This window comes from Drosophila novamexicana, unplaced genomic scaffold (assembly GCF_003285875.2).
Source record: "Drosophila novamexicana strain 15010-1031.04,08,12 unplaced genomic scaffold, DnovRS2.1 tig00000193-arrow-pilon, whole genome shotgun sequence".
NCBI classification, from domain to species: Eukaryota; Metazoa; Arthropoda; class Insecta; order Diptera; family Drosophilidae; genus Drosophila; species Drosophila novamexicana.
Window position 1 is genome coordinate 4,961,597 of NW_020824787.1, and position 27,513 is coordinate 4,989,109.

At 39.5% G+C, this 27,513-nt stretch overlaps 6 protein-coding genes across 9 annotated transcripts; 3 read left to right on the top strand and 3 right to left on the bottom strand.

Annotated features, from left to right (window-relative positions):
- Positions 1-81: 81 nt before the first annotated feature.
- LOC115758654 (COX assembly mitochondrial protein homolog) lies at positions 82-623 on the top strand. The gene is made up of 2 exons (XM_030699391.1): positions 82-210; positions 267-623. Exons 1-2 carry the CDS (start codon positions 153-155, stop codon positions 569-571), a joined length of 363 nt encoding a protein of 120 aa, XP_030555251.1. The 5' UTR covers positions 82-152; the 3' UTR covers positions 572-623.
- Positions 576-4,195, bottom strand: LOC115758652 (tRNA-splicing endonuclease subunit Sen2-1). Of its 2 annotated transcripts, XM_030699390.1 has the most exons (3): positions 4,068-4,195; positions 934-1,454; positions 576-868 (listed from the first exon to the last, which is right to left on the bottom strand). In XM_030699390.1, exons 2-3 carry the CDS (start codon positions 1,379-1,381, stop codon positions 582-584), a joined length of 735 nt encoding a protein of 244 aa, XP_030555250.1. In that variant the 5' UTR covers positions 1,382-1,454; positions 4,068-4,195; the 3' UTR covers positions 576-581. The 2 variants fall into 2 exon arrangements, with proteins under 2 accessions (XP_030555250.1, XP_030555249.1); XM_030699389.1 differs by lacking the exon at positions 4,068-4,195 and having other exon boundaries at positions 934-1,695.
- LOC115758651 (V-type proton ATPase subunit H) lies at positions 1,785-7,806 on the top strand. Of its 3 annotated transcripts, none has more exons than XM_030699387.1 (7): positions 1,785-1,950; positions 2,080-2,558; positions 4,861-5,079; positions 6,260-6,394; positions 6,459-7,021; positions 7,083-7,185; positions 7,242-7,347. In XM_030699387.1, the coding sequence occupies exons 1-7, from the start codon at positions 1,914-1,916 to the stop codon at positions 7,293-7,295; spliced, it is 1,590 nt and encodes a 529-aa protein (XP_030555247.1). In that variant the 5' UTR covers positions 1,785-1,913; the 3' UTR covers positions 7,296-7,347. The 3 variants fall into 3 exon arrangements, with proteins under 3 accessions (XP_030555247.1, XP_030555246.1, XP_030555248.1); XM_030699386.1 differs by lacking the exon at positions 7,242-7,347 and adding an exon at positions 7,371-7,806 and having other exon boundaries at positions 1,788-1,950; positions 7,083-7,196; XM_030699388.1 differs by lacking the exons at positions 4,861-5,079; positions 7,242-7,347 and adding an exon at positions 7,371-7,806 and having other exon boundaries at positions 1,791-1,950; positions 7,083-7,196.
- Positions 7,807-8,356: 550 nt separating this feature from the next.
- On the bottom strand, positions 8,357-10,767 carry LOC115758655 (cytochrome c-2). The gene is made up of 2 exons (XM_030699392.1): positions 10,692-10,767; positions 8,357-9,024 (listed from the first exon to the last, which is right to left on the bottom strand). The coding sequence occupies exon 2, from the start codon at positions 8,983-8,985 to the stop codon at positions 8,659-8,661; it is 327 nt and encodes a 108-aa protein (XP_030555252.1). The 5' UTR covers positions 8,986-9,024; positions 10,692-10,767; the 3' UTR covers positions 8,357-8,658.
- A 483-nt stretch (positions 10,768-11,250) lies between these two features.
- Positions 11,251-14,175, bottom strand: LOC115758656 (cytochrome c-1). Its single transcript, XM_030699395.1, has 2 exons — positions 13,779-14,175; positions 11,251-11,632 (listed from the first exon to the last, which is right to left on the bottom strand). The coding sequence occupies exon 2, from the start codon at positions 11,613-11,615 to the stop codon at positions 11,301-11,303; it is 315 nt and encodes a 104-aa protein (XP_030555255.1). The 5' UTR covers positions 11,616-11,632; positions 13,779-14,175; the 3' UTR covers positions 11,251-11,300.
- Positions 14,176-14,210: 35 nt separating this feature from the next.
- LOC115758657 lies at positions 14,211-27,236 on the top strand. Its single transcript, XM_030699396.1, has 2 exons — positions 14,211-14,290; positions 25,822-27,236. Exon 2 carries the CDS (start codon positions 25,912-25,914, stop codon positions 26,080-26,082), a length of 171 nt encoding a protein of 56 aa, XP_030555256.1. The 5' UTR covers positions 14,211-14,290; positions 25,822-25,911; the 3' UTR covers positions 26,083-27,236.
- Positions 27,237-27,513: the final 277 nt, after the last annotated feature.

Sequence of the window (27,513 nt, forward strand, 5' to 3'; positions counted from 1 at the left end):
ATTATTTACAGAGCTGTCATTAAATGCAATTAATCGATAGATCAACTTAGTTTCAAATGTAGTATTTTTTAGTATTGTAGTACGGCCACACTATTTGACATCTTAGGTCAAAGTAGTCCACCGGAGCCCAGAATATAAATACACCCACACAAATGAGCATAGCACAGCAGGAACAAGCTGGGATTAATCCCCGCAATCCCCATGGTCTGGGTAAGGCATGCAATATCACAATATCATTTAGTTACTCATTTTGGCGCCGCCTACAGGTGATCCGAATGACACAACGTTGCGCAAGGTAGAGCGAGAAGTGCTAATACCAAAAATAATGAGGGATCGCGCGCGCGACGAATTCTGCACCAAAGAGGTGGCGGACTTTGAGGAATGCTGTAAAGCGAGCAGCATATTCATGGTAGCCACCTGTCGGAAACAGAACTCTGCGCTGAGGGATTGCCTGACGCGTTGGTATCAAAACGAGGCCTTCAAAGAAGAGTGTAAAGCCATCTACCTGCAGGAGCGAGCGGATTACCGCAGCACGGGGATACCCAAGAAGAACCGTGTGGAGAAAATGTAGTTTAGGCTTGTTATTGTTTTTGTTTACTTTGCACAAAAGATGTGTAGTTAAAGCGCCGTATCACAGTCTCCTCAATGGTCAGGGATTGCAGGCTTGCCGGCGTGCACAGCGCAGGGTCAAAGTCGTCGTTCAGCTGGTTCACCATGAGTATGAGCACATCCTTGTCCGAGGTTTCGGCAACACGCTGAACACCCTTTAAATTCTTCGCCACGTAATGGGTGTGCATTGCGTTGCCCGACACTTGAACCAGCACCAAGAAACTGGCGTGATATTGCCGGGGACCTTGCTTGTAGATGACTGTGGAGAGTTGATGCCAAATGAAGCGCTGTTTAATTTGGATGTATTTCCAGCAAATAACTTACGAAAGTCGCCGCCAAACTTGATGCCGCTCTTGATTATCCAATTTTTAGATTTAAGATACAGATACGAAGCCAGTTTGTACACAAATTGCCTGTCACAATCCAGCGCAGCCTGCACGTACGCTGGCCAGCTTAGCTCGTTGCCCAGCATATCCCTAATCTCCAATACGCCCAAATAGTAGCCCAGCAAGCAGGCCTCCTCCAGGCCGAGCAGGAGCGTCTCATCCGCCTCTCCGGAAACTGGTCCGCCGCGCGAAGCGCTTCCTTTGCCGTAGCAGCCGTTGTCGTGAAGCGTCCTAATCGGTGCGTGCTCGGCATCTTTTACCTCCACGCAGAGGCCATTGAAGGCGCCTTTATAGCGTTGTCCATCATCTCTTAGCGGGAAGGGTGCAAGTTTGAGAAGTTCTTTGCAACTGGTTCGCTTGCGCTTTAAGTGCGGCGTGAATTCCATAAGACTGGGTTTTGCATATAGTCAAAAGCTGCACTGTTTATAGCCGGATGACACCTGCTTGATTTGTTTGTTACTAAATAGGCAGAGAACCACGCTTGAGCTTTATTAAATATTTAAATTTGCACAAATGAGAGGAATTTTAGATTACAGCTTATTGTTATTAATACGCTTTTGTGGAAATCGCTATGCCCGAACAATATCATGAGGTTTTAAGATGAATTTAATTGTTCTCTTATTCGCCGCAAAAATTATGATTGCGTTGAATGTGTCACCACAGCTTAAAGTTTGCCATTCACATCAAATTGCCAACACTCAACAATTCGCGCCGTGTGGCAACGCTTGAACGCGGCGAACACGGCGAATAAGTCACAAGACCAGTCAGCTGAATTTCGGTGCTGTCGCATTAGTGTGAAAAGACACTCGTAATTTAAATATATTTTTTCTCAGATATTTCTATTGAAATTGTGTGCAAACGCGCGCAACATCCCACATATTGCGTATCACTCTCGACACACTATAAACAGCGATCAAAATGACTACCGCACTGTATTTGCCCGAGGAAAACATCGGTAAGAGCCAACATGCCAGCAAGCGCGAGCAGCTGACCTCTGTGAAAAATCGAAGTGGTGCCAGTGCAGCTGCCCCGCGGGCCCCAAGTCGCATTTAATAGTTAACTGCAAGTGCCTTTGCATTCACAGACATGATTGCTGCCACTTCGGTGCTGCAGCAGCAGGCAGCCGATATACGCACCAAGACGATCAACTGGGCGTCGTATATGCAGTCGCAGATGATCAGCCAGGAGGACTTTCAGGCAATTAGCGCGCTGGACAAATCGCGCGCCTCCTATTTGGCACAGAACTCCACGCAGGTGGTAAAGACGCTGCTGAATCTGGTCTCGCATCTGTCCAAGGACTCGACAATTCAGTATATACTCGTGCTGCTGGACGATCTGCTGCAGGAGGATCGCTCTCGTGTCGATCTGTTCCACGAGACTTCCGGCAAGTTGAAGCAGTGCGTCTGGGGCCCGTTCTTGAACTTGCTTAACCGCCAGGATGGCTTCATTGTCAACATGGCGTCGCGCATATTGGCCAAGTTTGCATGCTGGGGCCACGAGACCATGCCCAAGTCTGACCTCAACTTCTACTTGCAGTTCCTCAAGGACCAGTTGGCCACCAATGTAAGTAAGCCCCAGCACTAGCGATATATCCATGCCCATTCCCACTTCCAATTGCATGTGTATGTTGTAAATAGAAACCCAGTCAGCTACACTAGGTACATATATAGACATCTCTACGTATATATAGCATGCAGCATGACATTATTTATATATTCTAGGCCTGAATCAATATTTATTCTGAGCGATACTAACAATCGTTATGTAGTTGGGACAAAACGATTCTAGTATACAGTGAAAACAGTTTCAAATGGACAGCTGCAGCGCTCGCATAGCTGAGGAACATATATATAGTTGAACGTGTCGAAGAAATAACAGAAACACAGGCAAAGCCATATTCAATTAAACTTCTCCACAGTTTCTTCTTCTAACTGCTTTCGGCTAGATAAGTTAAGATATTATTACCCTTTGAAGACTACCTTAAAGAGCTGTCCGTTAAGAGAGCTTTCACTGTATATTGAAGAATATGTTTTGGTTAAAAATTGATTAGACAAAGATCAATTCAGGCACTCGCAACATCTAATGTCAGCATCGTAATCATCGGCATATTATAAAACATATTCAACTTTGAAATATTGACAAATTCGCAACGAATTACTTAGTATTAGACATACTACAGTAAAGTATCCTAAGCATGACTCCCTTGCATGTCTCCATGTCTTATGTTTACAATTAGAAATAAGAAATTGAATATAGCATCTGGACAATGAGTACACATATTCCATGATATTGTGTGCAGCACCATTATTATTATATCTATCGGAATGGAACATACAAAATAGATAAGATAGATAAAATGGATATGAGATTGCATACAAAAACTAAATTTAAGCAATGGATCCAATTAATACCATTTATTAATATATTAGCTATGTGATAGGGGCAACCGATTCATATAGGGTAGCTGGCACAGTCGTATATAAAGGCGGACGTGCCTATAGAAACTTTGCTCGTATGCCTCATTAGAAATTTTATACTATTCTAATTTGGTCTGGTTGGTTCTATGGCAGCTATATAATAGGTATTTTCCAAGTTAGTAATATAAATATTTAAACTTGTGTGTGTTCGTTTTTCGACCAATCGCTTCTATTGATTCAATTTACACCTTTCCTTTCAAATGGAAATGGGCAACTAAAGGGTTTCCCTTGACGTGCTTATAAAGAATTCTTATTAATAGTCGTATATGAGACATAGTTCTACAATATGTACACGATTTTACCTTGAAAATGGAAGAACTCTCCGTTTAATTGAGGTTTTTGCTCTGCAACGGTTGCATTTTGGGCAAAGTTTGTTTTTGCTTCAAGCTGGAGCTATGTTAAGTAATTGTAAATGGTTGTACAAATTCAAAAGACGTACTTGAATCCAACCAATAGTGCTTCCCGTTGACTCTTTATTACTTTTACTTGCAAATGCTGGCAATATGTCAATAATTGCCTTCTATTTAAATGCACTTAACAGAAATTAAACTGCACGCTTTTCGTTAACTTTGCTTGCTTTACAAATTGTACTTACCCGAAAAAAACAAGAAACCTCCAAAGTTATGTCTTGGCGTGAAAACTCTAAAAATGAGCCGTAGAATAAGCGTTGGTCAGGGCCAGGCAAACAAAAAACTTAGCTAAACGTATATAAAACTATTTTAAAATATATTTCGACATTTTTTTTTTTTTTTTTGTGTAACTTAACGCGACCTTGCCTGACCCGGCCCGGCCGTGATTAAAATATCTTTGCATTCTACTCGTGTGTTGTGTACACGATTCATTGTCACCGTCGGGTAAACAATACAATTAATAATGTTCGTATAACCGTTGCGAAAAGTTAAAGACAATATACATATATCTATATATTATATAATATAATATTAGTATCATCGCACCGCATCGCACCGCATCGATCGCATTCACGTCTGCTGTGTGCATCTGATCCTCCACCAACCACCAACTGCACCACTTTCACCGCAACAAAATCAAATAAACAATCATATTACGTTTGATCGTTACGATTTCTGTTATTACCTGCGTCAAAAGTCAACAAACACCAAATTTACCTGTTGCACTAATTTCGTTTTGTGAAACAAGCCTACTATTTTATGTATTTTAATTTAATGCCAATTTACTATTCAACAAAAAAAAAAAAAAAAACCAAAAAAAACAAAAAACAAACGCAACGAATCAAATTGTTGACTCAACACCAATAACCGAATTACCAACAACAAACACGAACTCGGCGGATGTGCGCGCTGATCCACCCGTCCCGATCGACCGAACGCCCGCCCGCCCCACGCACACACTCCGACCCACACTCTTAGAGCACTGCCTATCTGCAGGAGATGGCCCTGATGGCCAAGCGGGCGCAAACGATCATTGTGCATACGCATGGACAGCATGGCAAAGATCATCATGGCCACCAGTACAGTCCCAATGTGGCCCAGATGCAGCAGCGTCACGATCTGGCCAATGAGAGTTACCGCGAGGTGCGATCCTCCTCCTCCTCCGATCAGCAGCAGGATGGCAAATGTGTTATACCGGTATTCCAAAATGCAGCCCAAAAACTATCCAATCACTCACCCAGCCAAACACACACACACACTCACACAGACACAAATACACAAACCAATTATTAAGAAACTACCAAAACACAACCAAACCTATACACACACACACACACTCACTCACTCGTTTATGCTTTAAAATATCGTGAATACGATATGCAGTTGGTCGCAAGAATATGTGCTACTATTTCGCATTAATTATATCCAATATCGTATATATCTTTAATCGTAAAACCTAAAGTTCATGAAAATTTCGTATTTCATTTTGCTTGAATACTCTTCAAAATCGTGCAGATAATTCTGATTTTATATAGATACGCTTCAGCTATAATTTCTGGAATATTTGAAACACCTTGGTATGCATTGTACTTGCATTTGAATTTGATATTATTGATTTAAGCAAACGTTTTTCAAAAGTACGAGCTTAACTTAAAAAGGGCTGCATATACAAAGATATATACAAAATCAATTTGTTAAAAACATTTAGGAGAAATATCGTAATATCGTAATTAAATATCGTATTCTCTGAACTGCATAATCGTTGTATGGGCGTATGTGTGTGTGTGTGTCTGTATATATACCTTATCAAAAGATAACTGTTTACTAACTCCACTAAATATCATCGATCTAAATTGAAGACGAGCAGCAGAGCAACAAATGTATAATACGTTAAATGATCTATGTTAAACGGTAACGGTTAAGGTAAAGGTAAATTTAATTAAAAAAAAAAAAACATCAAACAACAAGAAGAAAAAAAAACCCGGTGAAGGTGTGAACGCAAACACAAACAAAAACAAACTATTGTCATGCCCATCGTATATGGATTATCATGCAGGACTGCGATTTCTGTCTTATATATATATTTATCTATTATTTATTTTTTTGGTTTATTTAGAGCACACCCCTCTGTCTGTCTCTTCCACTCTTTATTATGTAGCTGTAGTAACTGTTGTGTTGCTGTTGTTGTAGCGCATAGTCGAAACAACTTCGGTTGGTCAATTAGAAAAAATCTGCAAAATCAAAAGAACAAAAACAACAAAAACTGTCATAACTAACTCGCTACTAAAAAAGCAAAAATCAAATGCATACATAGAAAAGCTCTGGTATCGGAGCAAGCTAGACCCATATTGATAATGCCTGTGTTGTGCCTCCACAGAACAACGAGTACATCCAGTCGGTGGCGCGCTGCCTCCAGATGATGCTACGCGTGGATGACTATCGGTTCGCGTTTGTCAGCGTCGATGGCATCAGCACCCTGATACGCATCCTGTCGACGCGTGTCAACTTTCAGGTGAGTTTGAAATTGAAATGTGTAAATTGTTTGGTACAATTTAAATTCGATTTCTTATTCATAGGTGCAATACCAGTTGATCTTCTGCCTGTGGGTGCTCACTTTTAATCCCTTGCTGGCGGCCAAGATGAACAAGTTCAGTGTCATACCCATATTGGCTGATATATTGAGCGATTGCGCCAAGGAGAAGGTCACACGCATCATTTTGGCGGTCTTTCGTAATCTAATTGAGAAGCCCGAGGACTCCTCTGTGGCCAAGGATCATTGCATTGCCATGGTGCAGTGCAAGGTTTTGAAGCAGCTGTCGATTTTGGAACAGCGTCGCATTGACGATGAGGACATTACAGCCGATGTGGAGTATCTCACTGAGAAGTTGCAGAACTCCGTGCAGGACCTCAGCTCCTTTGATGAGTATGCGACCGAGGTGCGCAGCGGCCGCCTCGAATGGTCGCCAGTCCACAAATCGGCCAAATTCTGGCGCGAGAACGCTCAACGTCTCAACGAAAAGAACTACGAACTGTTGCGCATTCTGGTGCATCTGCTGGAGACCTCAAAGGATGCCATTATTCTGTCCGTTGCCTGTTTCGATATTGGAGAGTATGTGCGTCACTATCCACGCGGCAAGCAGTGAGTCAAAATATCGAGCACAGCGCCCTGCTGCCTATTTTACATCGAAATCTCTTTATAGTGTGCTGGAACAGCTGGGCGGCAAACAGATTGTGATGCAGCATTTGGGCCATGAGGATCCGAATGTGCGTTATGAGGCCCTGCTGGCCGTGCAAAAACTGATGGTACACAATTGGTTAGTATGATATTCGAATGCTTTAATCTCACCTATCGCACTCAGGTGCCCCTCGATACGCGCACCCGCATTTATACCAATACGGGTGTTATTGCATAATTTCAAGCATTCCCATCAAAAGTTTCGACATCAAATCTCAAAATTTGCGTGTGTTTCTTATCGTCTCTCTACTAGGGAATACCTTGGCAAACAGCTGGAAAAGGACAACGAGAACCAAAAACCAGGCGCTGCTCCCATTGCTGGCAAGGCCTAAGGCATCAATGTCGCTCAGCTACACCATGTACAACCGTTAGCCAAGGGATCGCCAGATGCTTTAACAACTTAACTAACAATAAGAGCTGGGGGCATGGCGTTCCATATAGTCGCCACCTCCATCTCCCATGCCCATTAACAATATCGTTTTATTCTTGCTATCATTTAAGCGCATATTTCTTTTTCCTAATCTAAGTACCATAACGAATCCGTTAAGGATTCCAGATGGTGCCAGCGTTTGTTGTCGAAAACTAATTAATTGTTGCTCTTTGTTGGCATTCCGCACCAGTAGAGAGATGAAGGAGAGTGAAAGTTAATTAGAAAACAGTGCAAAAAATACACAGAAAATTATATATTATTGTCTTCTTGTTTTGTTGTTATTATTGTTTTAATATTTCTACTTTGCGCTGCTGTACAGAGTTTGTCTCACGATTTCTTGCAAGTCCATAGTAAAATTGTATTATATATTATCGCATCGGCGCACATGTACAACCTATCAAGTATTTCTGTTCTTTAAAGCAAATTATGCAAAACAAAAAAAAATTAAATAAATGCAATATTATTAAATGTTACTAAGCGTGTGAAATATTTGCTAATAATTGCAATGGCAAATTCGTTTACCAAAACCACATTAAATTGTTAATAAAGTGTATAATAAATTTTTGAATGTAAAACCAACATATACATAAATAAATATAAATGAAAATTACATTTTGGAAACTGAGCCGATTGCAAATATCAGAGTATGTTATTTAATAACTTGGTGAGCTTTTAAAGCTTATTGTTATTAAGCTTCTTATTTTTTCGCTCACTAAGCGGAAGAGCTTTAATATTAGCACGTGCTTTTTAACGTGCCAAATCACCTGAAACTTCAGTAGTTCAGAAAAACTAGTTATATTTCGGTTTTATTTTGTTTTTATTTAATTTGTTGTTATTTATCTCGTGGGCGTCACAATTTATTCGGCTTTAAATTAGTTATATCCACTTTATAAATTAAATAATGTAATTGTCCTATTTAAACTTTAAAATTAACATAATTGTATTTTTATGTTCAGTATTCTGCTTTAAATTAGTTGTTATTATTGTGACCCGAATACGTGCCATCATCGTCAAGATCAGCTCGGAGGCGATACTGACACCCGTAATACAGTTTCCTGTTGCTGAGGTGGAGGTGCTGGTGTTTAGGATATAGATGCAGATGGCCTCAACTTTACTTGGTAGCCGACTTCAGGTAAGCGATCAGATCACCACGCTCATTGGGCTTCTTCAGACCGGCGAAGATCATCTTGGTGCCGGGGATGTACTTCTTGGGGTTCTCCAGATATTCGAAGAGTGTGTCCTCATTCCAGGTGATGCCCTTGGCCTTGTTGGCGTCTGTGTACGCGAAGCCGGGCGCCTGGCCGGTCTTGCGACCGATCAGACCGTGCAGGTTGGGGCCCACCTTGTGCTTGCCACCGGCCTCGACGGTGTGGCACTGTGCGCAGCGCTGCACGAACAGCTTCTTGCCCTTCTCAACATCACCAGCTGGTACGCCCATTATAGCTAATAAATATTTGATGTGTTAACACCGACTCGACTGGAAAGAGAGGGAAGCAGGAAAGCAATTAGAGTCGTTATATAAACAATAGATAATTGTTAACGCTAGCAAATTTTTATCAACATTTTTGTCGGCCCGACGCATTAATCAGTCGCACTGATAACAACTACACACGCTACCTATTAGTAATGCACCCTACACTAAACCATTAGATTATCTAACATCCTCCACCCCAGACCCAACTGCCCGCCCAAAGTTCATTCAACGTTCTTCACGCGCGAGAAGACGAACAACGTCATCAAATACACAGACATACACTCATACACCTACACACGAGCTGGTCACATGTCGTCGCTATGCAGTGTTGGCAAGCAAAAAGCTAACGGCGGTATGTAAAAAAAAAAAGCTAAAAATCTCCTAATGCTCAAATTATAAAGCTGCCACTTAATATAATAGATAATAGATAACGAATCTGGCAATGCGACGCTTTGAATGTAGTCCCTAACCAATTTCTACTGTATTTGCATTATCATTTATTTGCAGCCACACTAACCTAAAAAAACGGCTAAATTTGACGGAAAAAAACAAGAGTTGGCTACACTGTCATGCTTTGGCATCACAAGTAAAATGTTAATTGTGTCCGATTTTTCTCCCGCACGGCAACAGGCTAAAACTCCAAAGTCGCAACACTTCCCAGTAATACAGTTTCAGTGTCTATGTCGCGGTCAGCATTAAATTGAGCTAACGGCTTATCCTATGACTAATTGCATTGCATGCAGTTATGCGAACTTGAACAATTTGTTGCGTGTGAGAGCAAAGCTACATTGGAATGAGTAAGTCACCTACACAAGCAGACTGAGACGCACACACACACACATACACATTTTAGAGAGTGATTGCATGAAAGGCGACAATGTCATCTAGCTGCCGGCCTTGGTGAGTTAAAAAAACCACTTTTTCTATAGGAAATGCATTGGAAGCAGGCCAAATACTGATGCTTTTGTCTCTGTGTGTGTGTGTGTATATGAGGATGCGTGAGAGCAGGTAACAAAGAAATTAGGCCAGTGTTCTCGCAAGAGTTGAATTGATTGCATAAGCGAACTGCGATTTTCCAACAAAAAGAAAAAGGCATCAAGTGGGCAATGAAATTCACAACTTGATTAGCAACCACGTGGCGCGCAAATTAAAATTCTACGAAATGGAAGCAAAATTTGTTCATTAGCTAAAGCGTGGGAGCGAGATAGCAAATGATCGTGTGCTCCTTTTGACACTAGGTTTGCTCATGTAATCGACTCGCGCTCTTTTTGATGTCAATGTGACTCTTAATGTATGCATACATATATATATATATATGTTATGCATAAATATCATATATGTGATATTTTGAATAAAAGTTGTTGACTTTTGCACTTTTACGCACACTTTTAGCATTTACATTAACACATGTATACACACACACACACACCCTTGCATAAACAGTCACACGTTTATGTAACGCAAACAACCCCCAAAAAAATATATATTTGGCATGCGATAATTTTTGCGTTACACTTTGAACATAATGCGATCATACATTATGTAAGAAATTCTCAAGGTGCATTAGTATTTATCACACAATCATTTGTACACTTTGAACACACTTAATCAATAACTCAGGGTTTTATACATTTTTATATTTACGTCATTGTTAAACTCCGGCTACTTACATTGAACACAAACCGTCGTTTACTGCGAACAGTTAGCTTACGAATGAGACAAAAAATCCCCATTGGCCAAACTGATTGGCACAGATGAGAATCGTTATCGTATCGAAATATCGATATACGAAATTAAACGATACTTAACCATGACATTGAATATATTTTAAAATGTACATATACGAAAACAGTTACATACGTTTCATACGTAAGCTCCAAATATAAACACTAGTGTAATACGAAAAGCTCACTTGGTAAACGTTTACAACAAAATATTGATTATGACATTTTTTCCAATATTTCTTAATTTTTGAAAATGTGATATCGATATTTTTTATTATTAATATCTGTGCAAAGGTACGGCAGAAAGCTAAATGATATGTCACGCTAAGTGTTGTAAAACACTATTTGCTTGGAATGTAGGCGCGAACATTTAAATATTATTTAAACAAAAATGCTCTAGAAATTTCTGATCATGTTTAATTAAAGACAATAATGTTGATGGTGTATGTGAGCTTTAATTGTATTCCATAATATTAATAAAAAATAAATCGAAACTATTTAATTATTTAAGATAGCACCCTCCCCATTTTTTGATTTTTTTTTTGTATTCCTTAATTATTTATTTGATTTGAGGTAAGCAATCAAATCTGCGCGATCCTCAGCTTTTTTGAGCCCGGGGAAAACCATTTTAGTGCCGGGTATATATTTCTTTGGATCCTTCAAATATTCATCCAGATTCGCATCTGTCCAGACAACGCCCTTCTTGATATTAGCATCCGTATATTTGTAGCCAGCAGCAGTGCCGCATTTGCGCCCAATAATACCGCCCAGATTAGGTCCTTGCTTATGCTTGCCGCCTGGTTCAGCTGTGTGGCATTGGGCGCATTTTTGAACAAAGATCTTCTTGCCATTCTCCGCATCAGCACCCATGTTTGAATGTGATTTGCCTATAATAATAAAAAAAAATAAGTTAGTTCGTTTTCTTTGAGAGCTTTTAACTAATGGTTTCCTTAAAACAAAGCCTGGCGTGGCCTTCAGCTCACGCCTCAAGGACATCGCTGACATAAGAGGGTGCGGTAGGCAAAAGGTGGGCGGTTGGTCGGTTGGATTGGTTTTTTTCGTCGCTCCTTTGTTGAGCTTATGTCACGACAACCTCAGCCTGAGCCACGCAGTCTGCCAAGTTAATTGCCTAGCGCACAGAATGTGGGTGTGAATGTGGGTCGTTACGTGCGTGCATGGTAAATGTGGAAAACGTGGCTAACTGCAGTCGTGGCCGCTTACTCACATGCAAAAAATAGAAGCCGCCGTCATAACTAGCAATTTATACATATGCATATGTATGCTTGCATGTATATATGTATGCATGTATGTATGTGCATTCATATGTATTCAACACAAAGTATTTTTCGCCAATTCATCTTGAGTATTCTATTCTATTTATAGCCGCCAACTTTTACAGACAATTTAATTGCCGCCCAATAAACGTGTGTGTGTGTGTGTGTGTGTGCGCGTCCACTTAAATTAAATTAAATATGCATCGATGATGACAAACATGATGACAACTGCACGCTCTCTGAGCTTCTCTGTTGTTTTTGTTTTTTTTGACACTCTCAGCTGCACACAACTGTTTTAGCGAGACAAAGATAGCAATAGCATAGGAATTGGGTCAGACAAATGAAAATGGTTAAAATGGAACAAAGAGCAAAGCATAGCGCACGACTTTTGCGTCAAAGTCGAATGGCACAAGTAAACGGCGGCCATAAACAACGGTAAATATGTATGTATGCATGTGCATATATGCACAAACACATGCATGTTGTATGTACATAATTCAATTAGCTGGAGCCCTTGAGCAACGCAGCCCACGACAACATGTGCTTTGAACATTTCCTTTCAATTAAAACGCATTTTACGCATGTTTCTTGCGGTTTACGCAAAACCAGATGCCGCCAAACACGCAAAGCACAAACTACAAAACAAAAAAACAACAGGAAGCAGTGTAAGAGGAAGAGAGCGAGAGCGAAAGAGCAAATGCCTGAAATATACTGTTACTTAAAATGTGCTTGTCTCTTGTGCTGCCTGCCTTCAGCGGTTTGCATCAGGTGTTTTGCCAACTCTCTGGCCTGACCTAACCCAGTTTGTGTTAACCATAAATCTTGCACAGACAACGCCTGCCGCTGATGCTGCGGATGTGGCCTGCAGTCGCCTCCTGACCGATGACCACTATAAATAAATGACGCATGGAATTGAATTACGCTTGAGCTAACAATTCGATGGTGGGAATAGGGAAAGTTTAGCGCCGGCGACCAGTTGGCCAGGGCTGGAGAGATGCATTGCAGCTGCAGTCTATATAAAGCATGTAGCTGTGTCATGGGGACAAACAGCATAAACCACAGAAAAGGGGAAAGAAAATAGGAAAATTGAAAAAATAACATTCGCATTGCTCACGTGGATTTGTTGCTGTTGCGCAATTTCTTTTTGGCTTTGATGTCGCCCGAAATCAACCAACCACCCACCCACCCACAAAAACACCCGCTGTTATGGACTATGTGGCTGCATAGAAAAACCCTACGTTTTCATTGTGTATGTTTCAAAATGTTTATTTTGTGTTGTTCCTGTGCTCTGCTGACGCTGCTGCTGCTGCTGCTGCTGGCTGTGGGGCTGCCTTTTTTCTAGAACGAGGTCGCTGACTGCCCTTCAACGCGTTGCCTGAGACTGAGACGACGTCAAGTTACATAAGCAGCAGCAGCAGTGTCGTTAGTTGGCTGTGGCTTTTATGCTACTCTTGCCAAATTTCCCCCATTTCAAATTTACATGCAGCGCACACGGAGAGAGAGTGATAGAGAGAAAGAGAGAACGTGTGACAGCGCCAGCGTAGAGCGTGTGCCATGCAGCTGCATTAGTAGCGTGGGAAAAGTGAATGATAAATGTCTTTAAATTTTTACCAAGCGATATGCATCAATTTATAACGTTTTTTAACTTATGCATCCCGCTACGTACATACCGTATGTGCATATTTATATTTATGCGCTGCATGCGAATGCAGCGCGTGGGCAGCAGCAACAAATAGTGACAACACAACTTTACGCTCACCTGATTGACGACTCTCTCGAGAAACGGTCTGTGCTTGTTGCTCTGCCTCCCACTATTCTTATGCTGAGCGCCAAGCTGCGCTGTTGTTGATTTTGCTGTTGCTGGTACGCTCTTACTCTCTTCGCTGCTTTTGCTTTTTAACGGTAAGGCTGCTGCTCAACGGCTGCGTGCGTTTTCATTCAGTCGACTGAGCTCGCGGCGCAAGGTTCTCGTTTGTTTTGGCCTCTGCTATTCTCAACAGTTCGTTTTGTTGGCAAGTTTTACGCGTCGTGCGAATTGGGAATAAAACAATTGAAAAGTTACGACGATTTTGCTTAATAGAACGGAAAATTTGTTAGCAGCATTAACGTCGAAAGCTAGCTGCGTTCTGATCTGTTCTGTCTGATTTCTCAACACACACTCCGACAAAACTTGGGCGACATCTGTCAGAAGCCTGCTAGATTCCATTCAATCTCCACACACATATCAAAGCGTAGCGTCTCGAAAAGGCGCTGCCAACTCCTGATTTTACGGTAAGTCTTGCCAACTTTGCATTCAAATTCAGTGTTGTATAATGCTGTTTAAGCAAAGCATTAGAAGGCGTCACTTCATTTGTGTCCTTGGGTGGCTCGTGTCCTTGAAAGCGTAAAAACCAAGTGGCTATCATCTATGTGTGTGTGTGTGTGTGTGTGCGAGCTAGGTTGTTACGCATTTTACGTAATCAGTCCAACTTTATAGTTCGCGTTTCACTCAATCGTAAATCTGAGCTGGTTTTTCATTTGTTTTTAAGACCCAATTTAAGTTAAAACCCAGTTCCTTACAATGGCCCATTTATTCTTAATATTGAAAGAATTTGCTTGGTTAGTTGAAAATTGGGCTGCGGACGCTGAGAATATGTTATGTGTGTGTGTGTGGCATGATGCATGAGATGGAAATGCATGAATGTGGCAACTGTTGCTCTCAAATATAAAAATGTTTTAATGCTAAATTGGAATCAGAATAGACTATATTCAGACCTGCTTCAGGAATTTCTTATAATTTCAGAAATAGCTATTTTTATTTATTATTATTTATTTCAAGCAAAAGAAACTACTGAAGGCATTATGCAACCACTAAATCAATATTTTTCTAAAAAAAAAAAGGAACATAAATCCCAACATATTTTATTTGTTTAAGGTATACAAAGAATTTTGTGTGCTAAAAAAGAATTGTATGTAATGCTCCTTGAGTATGAAGTATGTTAAATTAAAGTAAAAAAAATCTTAAAGTTATTTAGCTGCTATGAAGTACAATTAATTATTGCTGCCATCAACTGATGCTGCTTTGAGTAATTTGCTTGGCATGTTGATGAAGTTTTTCTAGAGCACTCGAAAGAATGTTAATTTCATCTCACATATTTCTTTTCTTTTTTTTTTATACCCTGAACCCATTAAAAATGGGTATAAGGGTATATTGTATTTGTGCGAAAGCCAAATGTATGTAACAGGCAGAAGGAAGCATCTCCGACCCCATAAAGTATATATATTCTTGATCAGCATCAATAGCCGAGTTGATCTAGCCATGTCCGTCTGTCTGTTTGTCTGTCTGTCCGTCCGCCCGTCCGTCCGTCCGTCCGAATGTGTGAACACAAGGATCTCAGAACCTATAAGAGCTAGAGACTTGAGACTCCTAGTTCCCGCGCAGATCGAGTTTGTTTCCGATAATCGATAACTTACTCCGTTTCCAAGCAATCGATAAAAATCGATATCGATATCCTGTTTTTTTGGGCAATTTTGGTAAATAATAAGAGCTAGCGTCACCAAACTTGACATATAGCTTCTAAAATATAATATATATATGCATTTAATGTTGGAAGCAGAAGGTTCAGGGTATCCCCTAGTCGGGAGCTCCCGACTAGAACCTCTTACTTGTTTTTTTTCATTTTATGTTCACATCAACATGTCCTTTCAGCTGGTTTGTCGACTCTCTGGCAACGTTAACAATGTGCTTTGTTTATTAATTACTTTGCCTCTTTGCGTTAGTTGCATTGCCTGCCTTTATATGGGCCAATGAGCATTGTGGTCCGCCCACTTTGGGTTACGCCCACTGTACACACAGCAGGCATCAATTGTGGCTATCATATTGTTATTAATTCGCTTTATGTGCCAGCACTTAAAGTACATCATTTATATTAATTAAGAGCGGCACAGTCACATATAAACGTTGGCATATTGAAAGAATGTTAACATTTTGCCATTTCATTGATTGTTACTGGGCACAAAATAGTGCGTCATAATTCCGTATAGTATCTGTTGACGTTCTATATGCTAGCCCAGCTGTGCTTCTATTTAATTTGGGTCAACTCCAACGCGGACCACATTGCCCAATCTGTTATGTGTGCCGCACTTCTGCCATATCGTTAAATGCACTTGGTTCCAAAAAAAGTAAAAAGAATTATTCCGAAAATAAGTACATGTCGACACACACACACACACACACACACACACACACACACACACACATCTGTGCGGCAATGAGTACCCCATTTTCGAGTATGAATACTCCTATTTATCGCAGTGTTATCGCTGAGGTTACATTTACAGGCCAGAGACTCGGGGAAATCAATATTTGTGGCCCAAATAAAAAAGAATAAAGAGCCCAACAACAAATGAAACCCAAAGCGAGGCATTAGGCAGATTATATCACTCGGGGGGCGTGCGACCACTTGCCCGATAAGTCACAGTTTTCCCTAATATATTTTCCCCTCAACTTGCTCGTGTGCATTTTTTTTGTTTTTTTGTTAATAAACATGCAATAAACTAAAATGGAGGGAGTTAATTTATGGGAGTTTCATAGTCAAGGGAAAATTCAGCTTCAGATTTGAGTACACAAGTCTGAATAAAAATTCCACAGATTGCATGAAAATGGCACTCACTTAATAACTTATATTCCGGTTGTTTTATGAACTTGTTGCCTTTTGATGGTCAGATTATAAATATTTTATGGATAATTGTTAGAATGAGAGAAATGAGTCAGAAATTGTTGTACTACAATAATATATTGTTCATTTAATAGTAATAATAATACAGCATTTTGGTGAACAGAATTATAATGTCAAAATGTTATGGAATGCGATACATGATAAAATGAATAAAAATAACTTTGTTTATTGCTATTTTTTATTTATTGAATAATAATTGAAGCACACAGTATTATAATGAACTATTGTCTCAATGACAAGATCCGAAATAATACTCTTACGAGTGTTTTTAATTGCTATTATATTATATTATATGCCAGTTACTTTAAATAGTAGTCCGATGTTACCAAGAAGTGGCGAGACATTTGGTTTTAGTTTGGTTAAAATACTTTCAAAACTTGTTGAAAAAATTAAAGAAAAAAAAAAAGACGTTCTATTGATTATTCCTATTGTTGCTATATGATATAGTAATCTGATGCTTATAAATTTTTTGGAAAGGGAATTTGTTTTTGCATTGTTTTCTCAATAGATATCTAGAAACTTCAAGCACCTTTCTATGTACTGCTCCGAAAATCGAAGAGCTAAATGCATATATTCTAAAGCTAGCTTTAAAACTAAGGTATAAATATGCATAGAAAGAAACCGAAATTAGCGTATGGCCAGGAACTCAGTTTGAGTCGTGTTGACCTGATCAAGAATCTATAATTTATGTGTTTTACATCATATAATAAAATGAAATGAAATCTACACTTCGTAAGTGTAGAAAATTGAAAACTATCACGCTTTTCTTAGGAAAGTTTTCAAATAAAAATCTCATTGAATGCACATTTGTTTGCTGTGCTCGGCTTCAGTTCTCTTGTTTCTTAAATGGTTTTCAATCAATTGTTAAGACACGTTCTATTAGAGCTGAGTTATGTTGATGGCATGAATAAATCTTATTTATTCAAATTGTTTCTTGGTTATGCAAAACAGTTGCAAACATTGATTGAATGCGATTGACATCAAGTTAATGACTAGCCAGCACTTGTAGCTTATTTAGAATTCGACCCAACTCCAGAGCTCTGAGCGTCAGCTCTCAGCTCAGTGCAGAAATTGAAAATGTACACAAATTAAGCTGAGGAAATAAACAAGCCTGGAGTGCTTCATATTGATGATGCGCCAGGAAAATGAGAATGAAATTTATTAAATTTTGATAGACAACTGCGCGCACTTGACAGACAGACAGCTGGGCAAGACTACGAATGACTGACTGACGGACTGACAAATCATGCCAATTAGACTTAAATGAAAATCGATGAGCATTTCGCGCCCAACTCATCCTATGTCAACTCTAGAAAAGGTCAAATTGTAAACGGCGTATAGCGTTGATCAAATATGCAAATGGTGCTCAGGTCAATTTCATTAGAGGTGTGGCTCAGGTGTGCGTGTGCGTGTGCGTGTGCGTGTGTGGTCCCAGTCGCAACAAAACTAACAGTCATCTCTGTTTGCTCACGCCGCACACTCACAGAGAAAACAAGTAAGAGTGCTCTAGGCGGGATGCCCGACTAGGGGAAGAACCTGAATCTTCTTCTGCCAAACGAAATTTGGGCTTCGTTAGCTATAAAAAGATACTTGATCTGTATATAATATTCTAGATGTCCAATTTGGTAACTGAAGCCATTTAAACCAAAGACATTTGCTCAAAAAGCAAGATTTCGATATCGATTCTTATCGATTGCTTCAAAGCGGGGTCATTTATCGATATTTCAAATCTCTAGCTCTTATAGGACGGACAGACAGTCAAATATGGCTAGATCGACTCACCTTCTGATGCTGACCAGGAATATATATACCCTGCCTGTTACATACATTTGCTTAAAAACATGATGCCCTTTTTAGCCATTTTGTCAATCAGTTTAATGGGTATGAAAAGAAAACCCAATGCAAACACTTGAACACGCGTGTGTGTGTGGTATGAAAACTGAAAAACTCAACTAGTTTTTCTCGTCCAGAGTTCAAATTGAATTTTATGTGCTTTTTGGTTTTATTTTGTTTTTGTAAATTAATTTCGTGCACGTTTGTTTTCGTCGCTAGTTTTACGAGCTTTACAAATGATGCTGAAAATTGTTTACCAAATCATTTGAATGAAGGCCATTAGTTGTGCTGCCTTCGCGGCATTTCTTATCAGGCGCTTCAAGCAACACACATTTTCCCATCATTATGTAAACAGCTGGCCCCTTAGCCCCCTTATCCCCCATCCCCAAACCGCGGCCCCTTAACGAGTGTGATTAGGGGTCTCAGCTAATGAGCCACAGCGAGAGCATCGCAATTTCTTGTGGCCAACTTTGAACTTCGTGTTTTTTTTTCTGTATTTGCTTCGACTATTTATTTATTGATTCTGCTCGATTGTTTATTATCGTAACTGTTTCTGTGCGCATTTTATGCGCAATAATGTTCAAATATTTGCAATCTATAGTTGAAAGCGGCGTATGCGCAATATCTGGCCAAAGCAGGAAACGCAGAACGCCGTCAGGTCTGCGTTTCTGTAGGTAATGTCTTTGGGATGTGCCTGTAATTGTGACCATGTCTGGATTGTTTTTATCGATTTACATAAACACACAAACGGGGTGCGTAGATTGATATACTCATGCGTTTGGTTTGAGCGTAATTGTTGTTTGAAAAGTTTAAACAAATCATCAAAATGCTAGCAAAACATGTGGTGGATAATAATGTTGATGCATTTGTACACACAATAAATCGAAGACAGATAAAAAGTAATTACGTTTATTTTTATTGGATTTAGTCATAGAGTGTTGGTTTATAACGAAGGCCTGTTTTATCTGTGTACCTGAATTTATATATTTGTGTATATATTTATAGATTATATGTGTAGCTATATATCTATATCATTATATATGTATTATCTTTATATGTAGTTTCTGCTGGAAACGTTCTAGCTTTATACTTTTTACACCGTTGACAACTGATCTCGATAACTCTTAATAATCGATACATTTTAAGAGACAATCTCTAGTTTATCTGTTGCGAAGTTGCCAGACTTTTCGAATGATTCGTTTGTTGGGTTTTTGCCTGTAAACCTTTTTTCAACCCTTCTTATTGATCTCTTTTTTCGAAGCAATTGAAGCTAGATACTCCAAACCATGGATATATAGTAATTTACATAGAACATTTTGAAGTAAAGTATGTTTATTTTTCAATTAAAGAAACAATTTCAATAAAAACATAACATGGTACAGTGAATTCGTTTAGTTGTGGTACACTTTCTTTGATCCTAACATAATTTGTGTTTACAAAACCGAGTAAAAAGCTTTAAATTCGTCTAAAGGAAAATAATTAGCCTACAGTTTGACAGACTTGGCTACAGTTGTACAGTCATTAAGCCCATAATTAGGCAAGATCTTTTCGCCTGGCCTAACAGAGTGTGCTCTTTGACAATCTTATTTGCTCTCTATGATTTTATCTATGCTTCCAACTCTCATGCCTTACGCAGTCTCTAGTATTTGCAGCTCATTGTCTGTATTATAAGAATATATCACATGCCTTCATTTAGGCATGACATCAAATGTTTGCCATTTTCGCTTGGAATAGTTACCTTGATTGTTGCTTGCTTTTCCCTGGCCAGCCGACATTTGTTCAGCATGTAGAGCAATTTTCATTGCCTGCCGCCTGGTCGCCAGTTTGGGCATTCGTCCACACGCTGTGTTTGCATTTCTCAGGCTGGCGGCGTTCGCTGTTTGTTCTATCTATGAAAGATAAAGGCATGTAGCCACTGCGACAGCTATGTAAAGTACATGGCATTTTTCCTCTCTTTTTCTTTTTTTTTTGGTTAATTTACATGACAACACGTTTCGAAAGTCAGTCAGTCAACAACAGCAACAACAAACAAACAACAACAACTGACTACAACAATAATAATAAAAAAAAACGACAACAAGATACAGCTACACGGTATTTGTAAGTTACTTGCAGATACATTCGTTCATTTGTAGATGCAAGTTAACTAGACTGTTACAACTGTTACTGGCTTCTAGGGAAGGGCTGTTGGCGAGGGGGCGGGAGAGGGGGGTTGTTTGTGTCGGAAGGGCTTAGCCTAGAGTGGCCTCAGGGCACTTGCTGCCTTGAGGTTTGAAAGCCTCTCATTCGATGCGCTGCTTCAATGCGGTTCTGGGCCAAAACAATGCGGCGCATCTGTCGGATACTTTGTGTTTTTTTCTTTTCCTCTAGTTGTTTTTCTTTTCATTTTGCAGCTGTTGTGCGACTTTTCGCAGACGCCGCCTCGTTTACAGTTAACAAAAACAATAGAAGACGAGGAGAAACAACAGCAACAATGTGTGTACATGCAATAAGATATATCAAAATTAGCATTGCTTTGAATATAAATGCGGGTTTTCCCCGCATCTTGCAATTGCTTAACATGAAAATGTATCTTTAAAGCCTTGTGTGTGTGTGTGTGTGTGTGTGTGTGTGTGTTTGCTGCGATTATCGTTGTAAATATTTATGAGCTGCCAATTCAAGTTGAACTGGTAACTGCCGTTCAAGCGCGTCTCTGATGTCATTTTCTGTGAATTGTTGAGCTCATGGCGCGCCCAAAAGCAGCAGCACCAACAGCAGCAGCAGCAGCAGCAGCAGCAGCAGCAGCAGAGATCGCTGTAAGATTTACTCATGTAATAGGCGCATGAACGGGCTGGAAAAGCTTTTGTCAAGGCGTTCAAGTTCGTCGTGTTTGGTGTTAGATGTGGCTCTCTAGAGAAACGACCCAATTAGACACAGCTATACATACTTCTATACACACACATGCATATATGTATATATACATACATATGTGTGCGTGTAAAAAAGCTGCGTAGATCTGTCATGCAATTGCCTGCCTCTTGTTTGCTTTTAATTCAAAGCGACAACAACAACAACAAGAAGAGCAGCAGCGCACATTTGACAAGTGATATTGAAGCCTCATTAAGACGGATGTCACATATGGAGCAAGAAAATACACACACAGATACACACACACACACACTCACACACACAGATAGTGAGGTTATGTCAGTCAGTTTGGCGCTCAATTGGCACGCTTTTGATAACAGAAAACGCAAACGCATTTGAAATGCAATTGCAATCAACAGCAGCTGTCAGCAGAGGCAGAGGCAGTGAAAAAAGAAGTGTAACCCACCCAGTTGGAAATCTGGTGCTCGATGACATGCATTTGATGAGCTTACAGGACAAGCTCAGTGACATGTCAGCGGTTATGGCGCTAGATAAGATGTCAGCGATGTCGTATCATAACAAAACTACAACAAACAATACAAACACAATAAATAAAATATAGTTGAGCTGGGCTGAGATGCGTAGCTGGTAGTAAAGCAAAGTTGCCAGCGATATATAATTTACAAAGGAGGATTTTCTCAAACAATAATTTAATCAAATCATTTAATAATAGTAACAGCAGTTAAACTCTAAGATAACTAAGAGAACATTTTTCCCATTTGAAAGCAAGCCAAAATTAGGGCGCTCGAAGACAACGCTGCTGACAAGTCATGCAGCGCGTCCTGCCAAATAACTAGCATGCCGTGACGAGAGACCTGCGATGTCAGCAAAATGACAGCCACGTCTTCGTCAAGTTTCCAACTGGGATATGCAACCAAGTCAACTGTGCATATGCATAGAAGCAGCGCAGCCTATAGCTTACATGTAAGCCCCTTGGCTCCTATGCTGTCTCTCACTACGCGCTGCCTCTTTTTGCTGCTGCGGCTGCTGCTGTCAATTGAACGAATGTGTCGCGCGTCATCTCTGGCAATTGCAACTGAACGAAATAGAAACGGCTTCGTGAATGAAAAGCGCAAATTGATAATTGAGTTTGGCACTGGCTCAAACTGCAGTTAGCAGTTGAAGAGTTGCCAGCCAATTGGGTCAGTGTGACCATGTGACGGCACACACGAGCCAATTAGAGTGAGAGAGATACACACAGAGAGAGAGAGAGAGAGAGAGAGAGAGAGAGAGAGAGAGAGAGAGAGATAGAGAGAGAGAGAGAGAGAGAGAGAGAGAGAGACAGGCGATGAGCGAGAACGTGTACCAGAGGTTGCCAGACCGCGTATATTTATAGGCACCACAAATTAGTGTTCTGTTCATGCCTAATCATCGATTCCTATTGGAATTTGACACTAGGCACTCGTAAATTAAGGCAGCTGGCGCCCACAGACACGCGGCACAAGTTATGTGCCCAAGAGTGAGCTTCTCGTTTGCCTGCATCGCATCGATTGATAAGTATCACCAGTTCATCTCCATTCGGCTCTGCTTTTAATTTAACGGTAATAAAAACATCACGTATACGTCCCGCTGCTAACGGCAATGCAATAAAACAAATGCCCGCCCCCGCTTGGCCAGGGAAAGGCTCCATCACTTGTTCCCCCCACACACCCAGTAAACCAACTGGGCGACAAAGTGTCAACCAATGGCAAAGTGGAAGGGCGGGGGGCACGGGGCGGCTGGCTGCCGCGTGGGCAGTCGACAGCAGCCGCAGCAGCTGCTGCATAACTCGCATCGCAAGATTAAAGCGCAACACGAAACCAAAAATTCCCAATGCCATTTCCATTCCCCAATTCCAAATGTCTTTGTCAAAGAAAAATGGAATGGATAACGTTGCTGGCAAGATATTTTTCTAGCGAATTCAAATGAGAAATAACAAAATGTAAGTGCTACTCCTTCAGCTGCCGAAGCTTAAATACTCTGCAGCTATAAAAAGTGCTCAAATATGCTCTTTTACGTTAGTTGTTTCCCATGGGAGCTACAAGATATTTTGATTCTAGGCAAGATCTTGGTTAGCAAAACAACAACAAATTCGGTTAAACTCGCCTTTGTGAAGCACGCTTCTAATGCGATTCTGGCCTTTTCTCAGTTTCTTGTTCAATTTTTCAAGAACTTTTTATATTTTTGATATACTTTTTTGTCATACTGGAACTATCCTCATTGCAATGAAAGCAGCTGAAGATAAGTTACAATATTATTTTCAGATATTCAATAACAATTTGGTTTTTAGCCAGAAAATCTTGTTCGATTAAGGCTTAGGCGAGCGTAAAGCCCATTTGATGTATTTAAGAATTCGATTAAAACTGGAAAACTGATTTTTAATCTGTTTAAAAAACTCTGCATATATAAAAATTGATTAATATTGTGACCTATTAAAATATATTATAAAATTATCTGCTTTAGCTATCTTTCCTTTCGGCATTGCGTTCTATTCGACATTTCAGACATCTATTATATCACATTAATTAAATTCGTTTTTAATATCTGTTGTACATGCGATAAATCTAACTATAATTATAGTGTATACTTCTAAATCACTTTTCGAAGCCATTTGTGCAGGGTATTAAAAATGCGCAAACGTTGTGTTTTAATATTCAAAACACAAAATAACTAAAAAGCAATATATAAAATAATTTCGTATTTGCTGTTAACAAAAAATAAACATAAATAAATAAAACCTTGTCGCGTGGTCAACACATTCAGCTGTTGCATTTGTTGTCGTTGTCGTTGTTGTTGTTGTTGTTGTTGTTGTTGTTGTTGTTGTTGTTGTTGTTGCATGACACATATTTCTTTCTTGGTTGTTGTTGTTGTTGTTGTCAGTTGTCGTCGTCGACAGTTTGCGTTTGGAAACTGAAAAGCGCTGAGATTGTAAAACTTAAATGAGAATTGAAATTAATTTGCTGCGCTGCGAGACCCGGCGACACACGGCGTGGGCAGCAAAGAGGCTAAAGTGGTTCCAGGGGGTGGGTGAGGTGAGGAGGTGAGGTAAGGAGGTCTGGCGGGGCGGGCAAAGTTTGTTTTAGATTGTGTCGATTGCATTGCATAATTGCAAATGACGTAGAACTGTGTTCGGCAGGATTTCAGTCAATTAGTGAAAACATTGACACACACACACGCACACATACATGTATCACACATACATATATATACATATATACATGTATATTCATACACAATAGGGATGTGCGCGTGCTGTGTTTCTTATTAAGGCACGAGCCACGATTTGGAACTGATTTACACGAACTGACACTCACGGCATTTGGATTATAAATACATATTTATATAGATATATATATGTATGTATAAATGTATATATATTTGTCTGCATATACCTTATCAGAATACATTTAAGCCAGCTGACCATTACCGACCTTACCCGGTCCAAGTTTTGTGTGTTCAATTGTAGATATCCATTTTCCATTTTATACTTTACATAGATATTTGAAAATGAGTTTGAACTCGATGGCACAAGGAACCATAAGTTTTCCGCCCAATTTATTTAGATGGGGTGCAGCTTTAAGCGGAAAAATAAACTTTCGTGCATTCAACCTTTGACCCGCATTGCTCATCTAACAAGGGTGGATTTGCGAAAAGTGTGAGTCACGTATCAAATAAATGTTCACAAAGTTATTTTGGAAATGAGTTTGAGACACCGTGCGGATGTTTAGCAAAAAAGTTGCATACAACAGTTGCGCGTGCCTAAAAATCCTTCTTAGCGTAAGCCTTCATGATTGATAACATGTAAATTAAATATAAATTAAATTTTCTTTTTAAACTTTAACGTAGTTTCTTTGTATAACACGAACACGAACACGCTATGAATTTAATTTGCTAACACGAACACGTCGTGTTGTTCGTGTCACGAATGAGTACGCGGCACATATGTGCATGTATTTGCCTAACTATGTTCTTAACGAACCGTTGAGCTTGTCATTGAAGCGCTTAATTCTGGCGAGCATTCGTTTTGATCTGGAAACTGGAACATGCCACACATGCCACAGTTTCTGACAGAACTGGAGAGCGGGCAAGGTCAGATCAGTTTGATGGCAATTGACGCGGAAATTGGAAGTGGGGAGCGGGTTGAAATAGTCAATAAAGCATAAACAAAGTTTTGCGTTTTGCGCACACTGTCAGCATTCGCCTCTTGTGAGCCGAGGGCTTTGTGGCGAACGCTGACAGCCGTCCAAATGTCACGCTCCATATAATACGCATGTCGCATCCTGAGTGGCTCTTGGTTTGAGGCACTCTTGGTGGAGCACTTGACTAATACTTACACTTATTCCCATACTCTTTTCTTTTTTGCAGCTCGTGCGTTTGCTTTACACGTTTGTGTGCCCGTTGCCACGCCCCGTTGAGGCGTGCGCCCATCAAGCAGTCAAGACGACTTACTCGATTATGAAGATGAGCTCGCCCAGGATCATGCAGCAGAAACGAAGTAGTAAATCCTCCAATACGTCCAGGGTCTCGATGACCACCTCGACGGCGGAGGAGAATCTCATCGAGTCGAAGCTCTTTAGCTGGATGCGGCTCTTCCGCTTTGCCTCGTTGCTCTGTCGCGCCGAATAGGAAATAAACATATATATGTATTAAGAAACCCCCAACCTAATAAAATAATAAAAATGCATTATACACATATTAAAAAAAAGATACAGTAACAGATACTCGTGCTAGTTGCCGCTTTCAATTCAAGTTTTCCTATTATGCTAAAAAAAAAACAACAAAAACAAAAAATTTAAAAAATACAAAATTAGAAAAAAAAGAAAATGTTAAAAAAAAAATTATAAACACTTTCTAGATTCTGCAATGTAGACAGTAAGAATTGGAACTTCTTAACGATTTAATCATTTGGTTTTTCTTTAACTTTCACAATTAAGTCAATTTTTAGTGTAAATTCCGCTGGTTTCTGATGGAAGCTATGCGGAATTTGTCGCGCCTTTCGTACCTTTTGTATTGTAATAAGAAATAAACATATATGTGTATATCTGGATCGGGATACATGTGTATGATATATGGCAAACCATTTAATGTGTTGTTTCTTCGGGTTTTAGTGCTTAAGTTTGAAAACAACAACAGCAAACCATAACAACAAGAAAACGAGATATATTTTTGTAATTTACAACACTGTTTTTGCGTGTCACAAATGAGAAAGCAACAGAAACGTTTATGCAAAGCAAATAAATATAAATACAAATTTAACTAAATGCTAAAACGCAATACTAACAATAACAACACAATATATGTATACATATAGAGGATTATATTTACAGATTTCAGCTCGATGCGAGCAAAATGCGCTTAGCCAACACTCAAATACAATACACACACACTTAGGCCCATTCAATATAAATTGATATACTTTCTACTCCCCCAACAAGTAATTGTAAATTGCATTTAATCCAAAGATGTTGCCAATCAAGAGTAGATCAATTTGAAAACCATTTAAATAAAATACAAGATAAAAACAAATATCCAAATGCAATATTGTTTTAATAGTCTTTCAATTAAACCTAACCTTAATGAACAATTAACAATAACAAACAACAGCAACAACAAATATCATAAATTTGTGAACCTAATTTCTATTAATTAATAATTATTAATTAGTGTGTAAGCAATGCAATAAATGCAAACACTGTACTAAAAACATGGCAAAATAATGCTTAAAAGCAGAAAAATGTTGACAAGATATACAATGCAATAAATCGATAACGATAAATAAATAAAGTCTTTAAGCATGTTGTGTGTTCAATGCAAATAAAATTGAAAACGCATTTTCTTTGAATAAATCAAGTAGATTTTCTTTTAAAAAAATATGCTAATGTTTGCTTACAAACTACTTTTCAATGTGTGCTCGGTTTTTAAATTCAAATTTAAATTGGCGGCAAGTTAACGGTTGTCTGATAATAATTTCAGTACTACGCTGTAGATGGCGCCATTGAACTTGTAAGCTGACAGAAGCTGTGTGGCATAAATACTTGCAGTTTACAGCTAATGCTC

Excerpts from the sequence above, each read along its gene's own strand:
- LOC115758657 (XM_030699396.1), top strand. The coding sequence starts at position 25,912 with ATGAAGATGAGCTCGCCCAGGATCATGCAGCAGAAACGAAGTAGTAAA.
- LOC115758656 (XM_030699395.1), bottom strand. The coding sequence starts at position 11,615 with ATGGGTGCTGATGCGGAGAATGGCAAGAAGATCTTTGTTCAAAAATGC.
- LOC115758654 (XM_030699391.1), top strand. The coding sequence starts at position 153 with ATGAGCATAGCACAGCAGGAACAAGCTGGGATTAATCCCCGCAATCCC. Across the intron at positions 211-266 it reads CCGCAATCCCCATGGTCTGG|GTGATCCGAATGACACAACG; the intron begins GTAAGGCATGCA and ends CGCCGCCTACAG.
- LOC115758651 (XM_030699386.1), top strand. The coding sequence starts at position 1,914 with ATGACTACCGCACTGTATTTGCCCGAGGAAAACATCG. Across the intron at positions 1,951-2,079 it reads TTTGCCCGAGGAAAACATCG|ACATGATTGCTGCCACTTCG; the intron begins GTAAGAGCCAAC and ends TTGCATTCACAG. Across the intron at positions 5,080-6,259 it reads ATGGCAAATGTGTTATACCG|AACAACGAGTACATCCAGTC; the intron begins GTATTCCAAAAT and ends GTGCCTCCACAG.
- LOC115758652 (XM_030699390.1), bottom strand. The coding sequence starts at position 1,381 with ATGGAATTCACGCCGCACTTAAAGCGCAAGCGAACCAGTTGCAAAGAA. Across the intron at positions 869-933 it reads CAAGTTTGGCGGCGACTTTC|TCATCTACAAGCAAGGTCCC; the intron begins GTAAGTTATTTG and ends AACTCTCCACAG.
- LOC115758655 (XM_030699392.1), bottom strand. The coding sequence starts at position 8,985 with ATGGGCGTACCAGCTGGTGATGTTGAGAAGGGCAAGAAGCTGTTCGTG.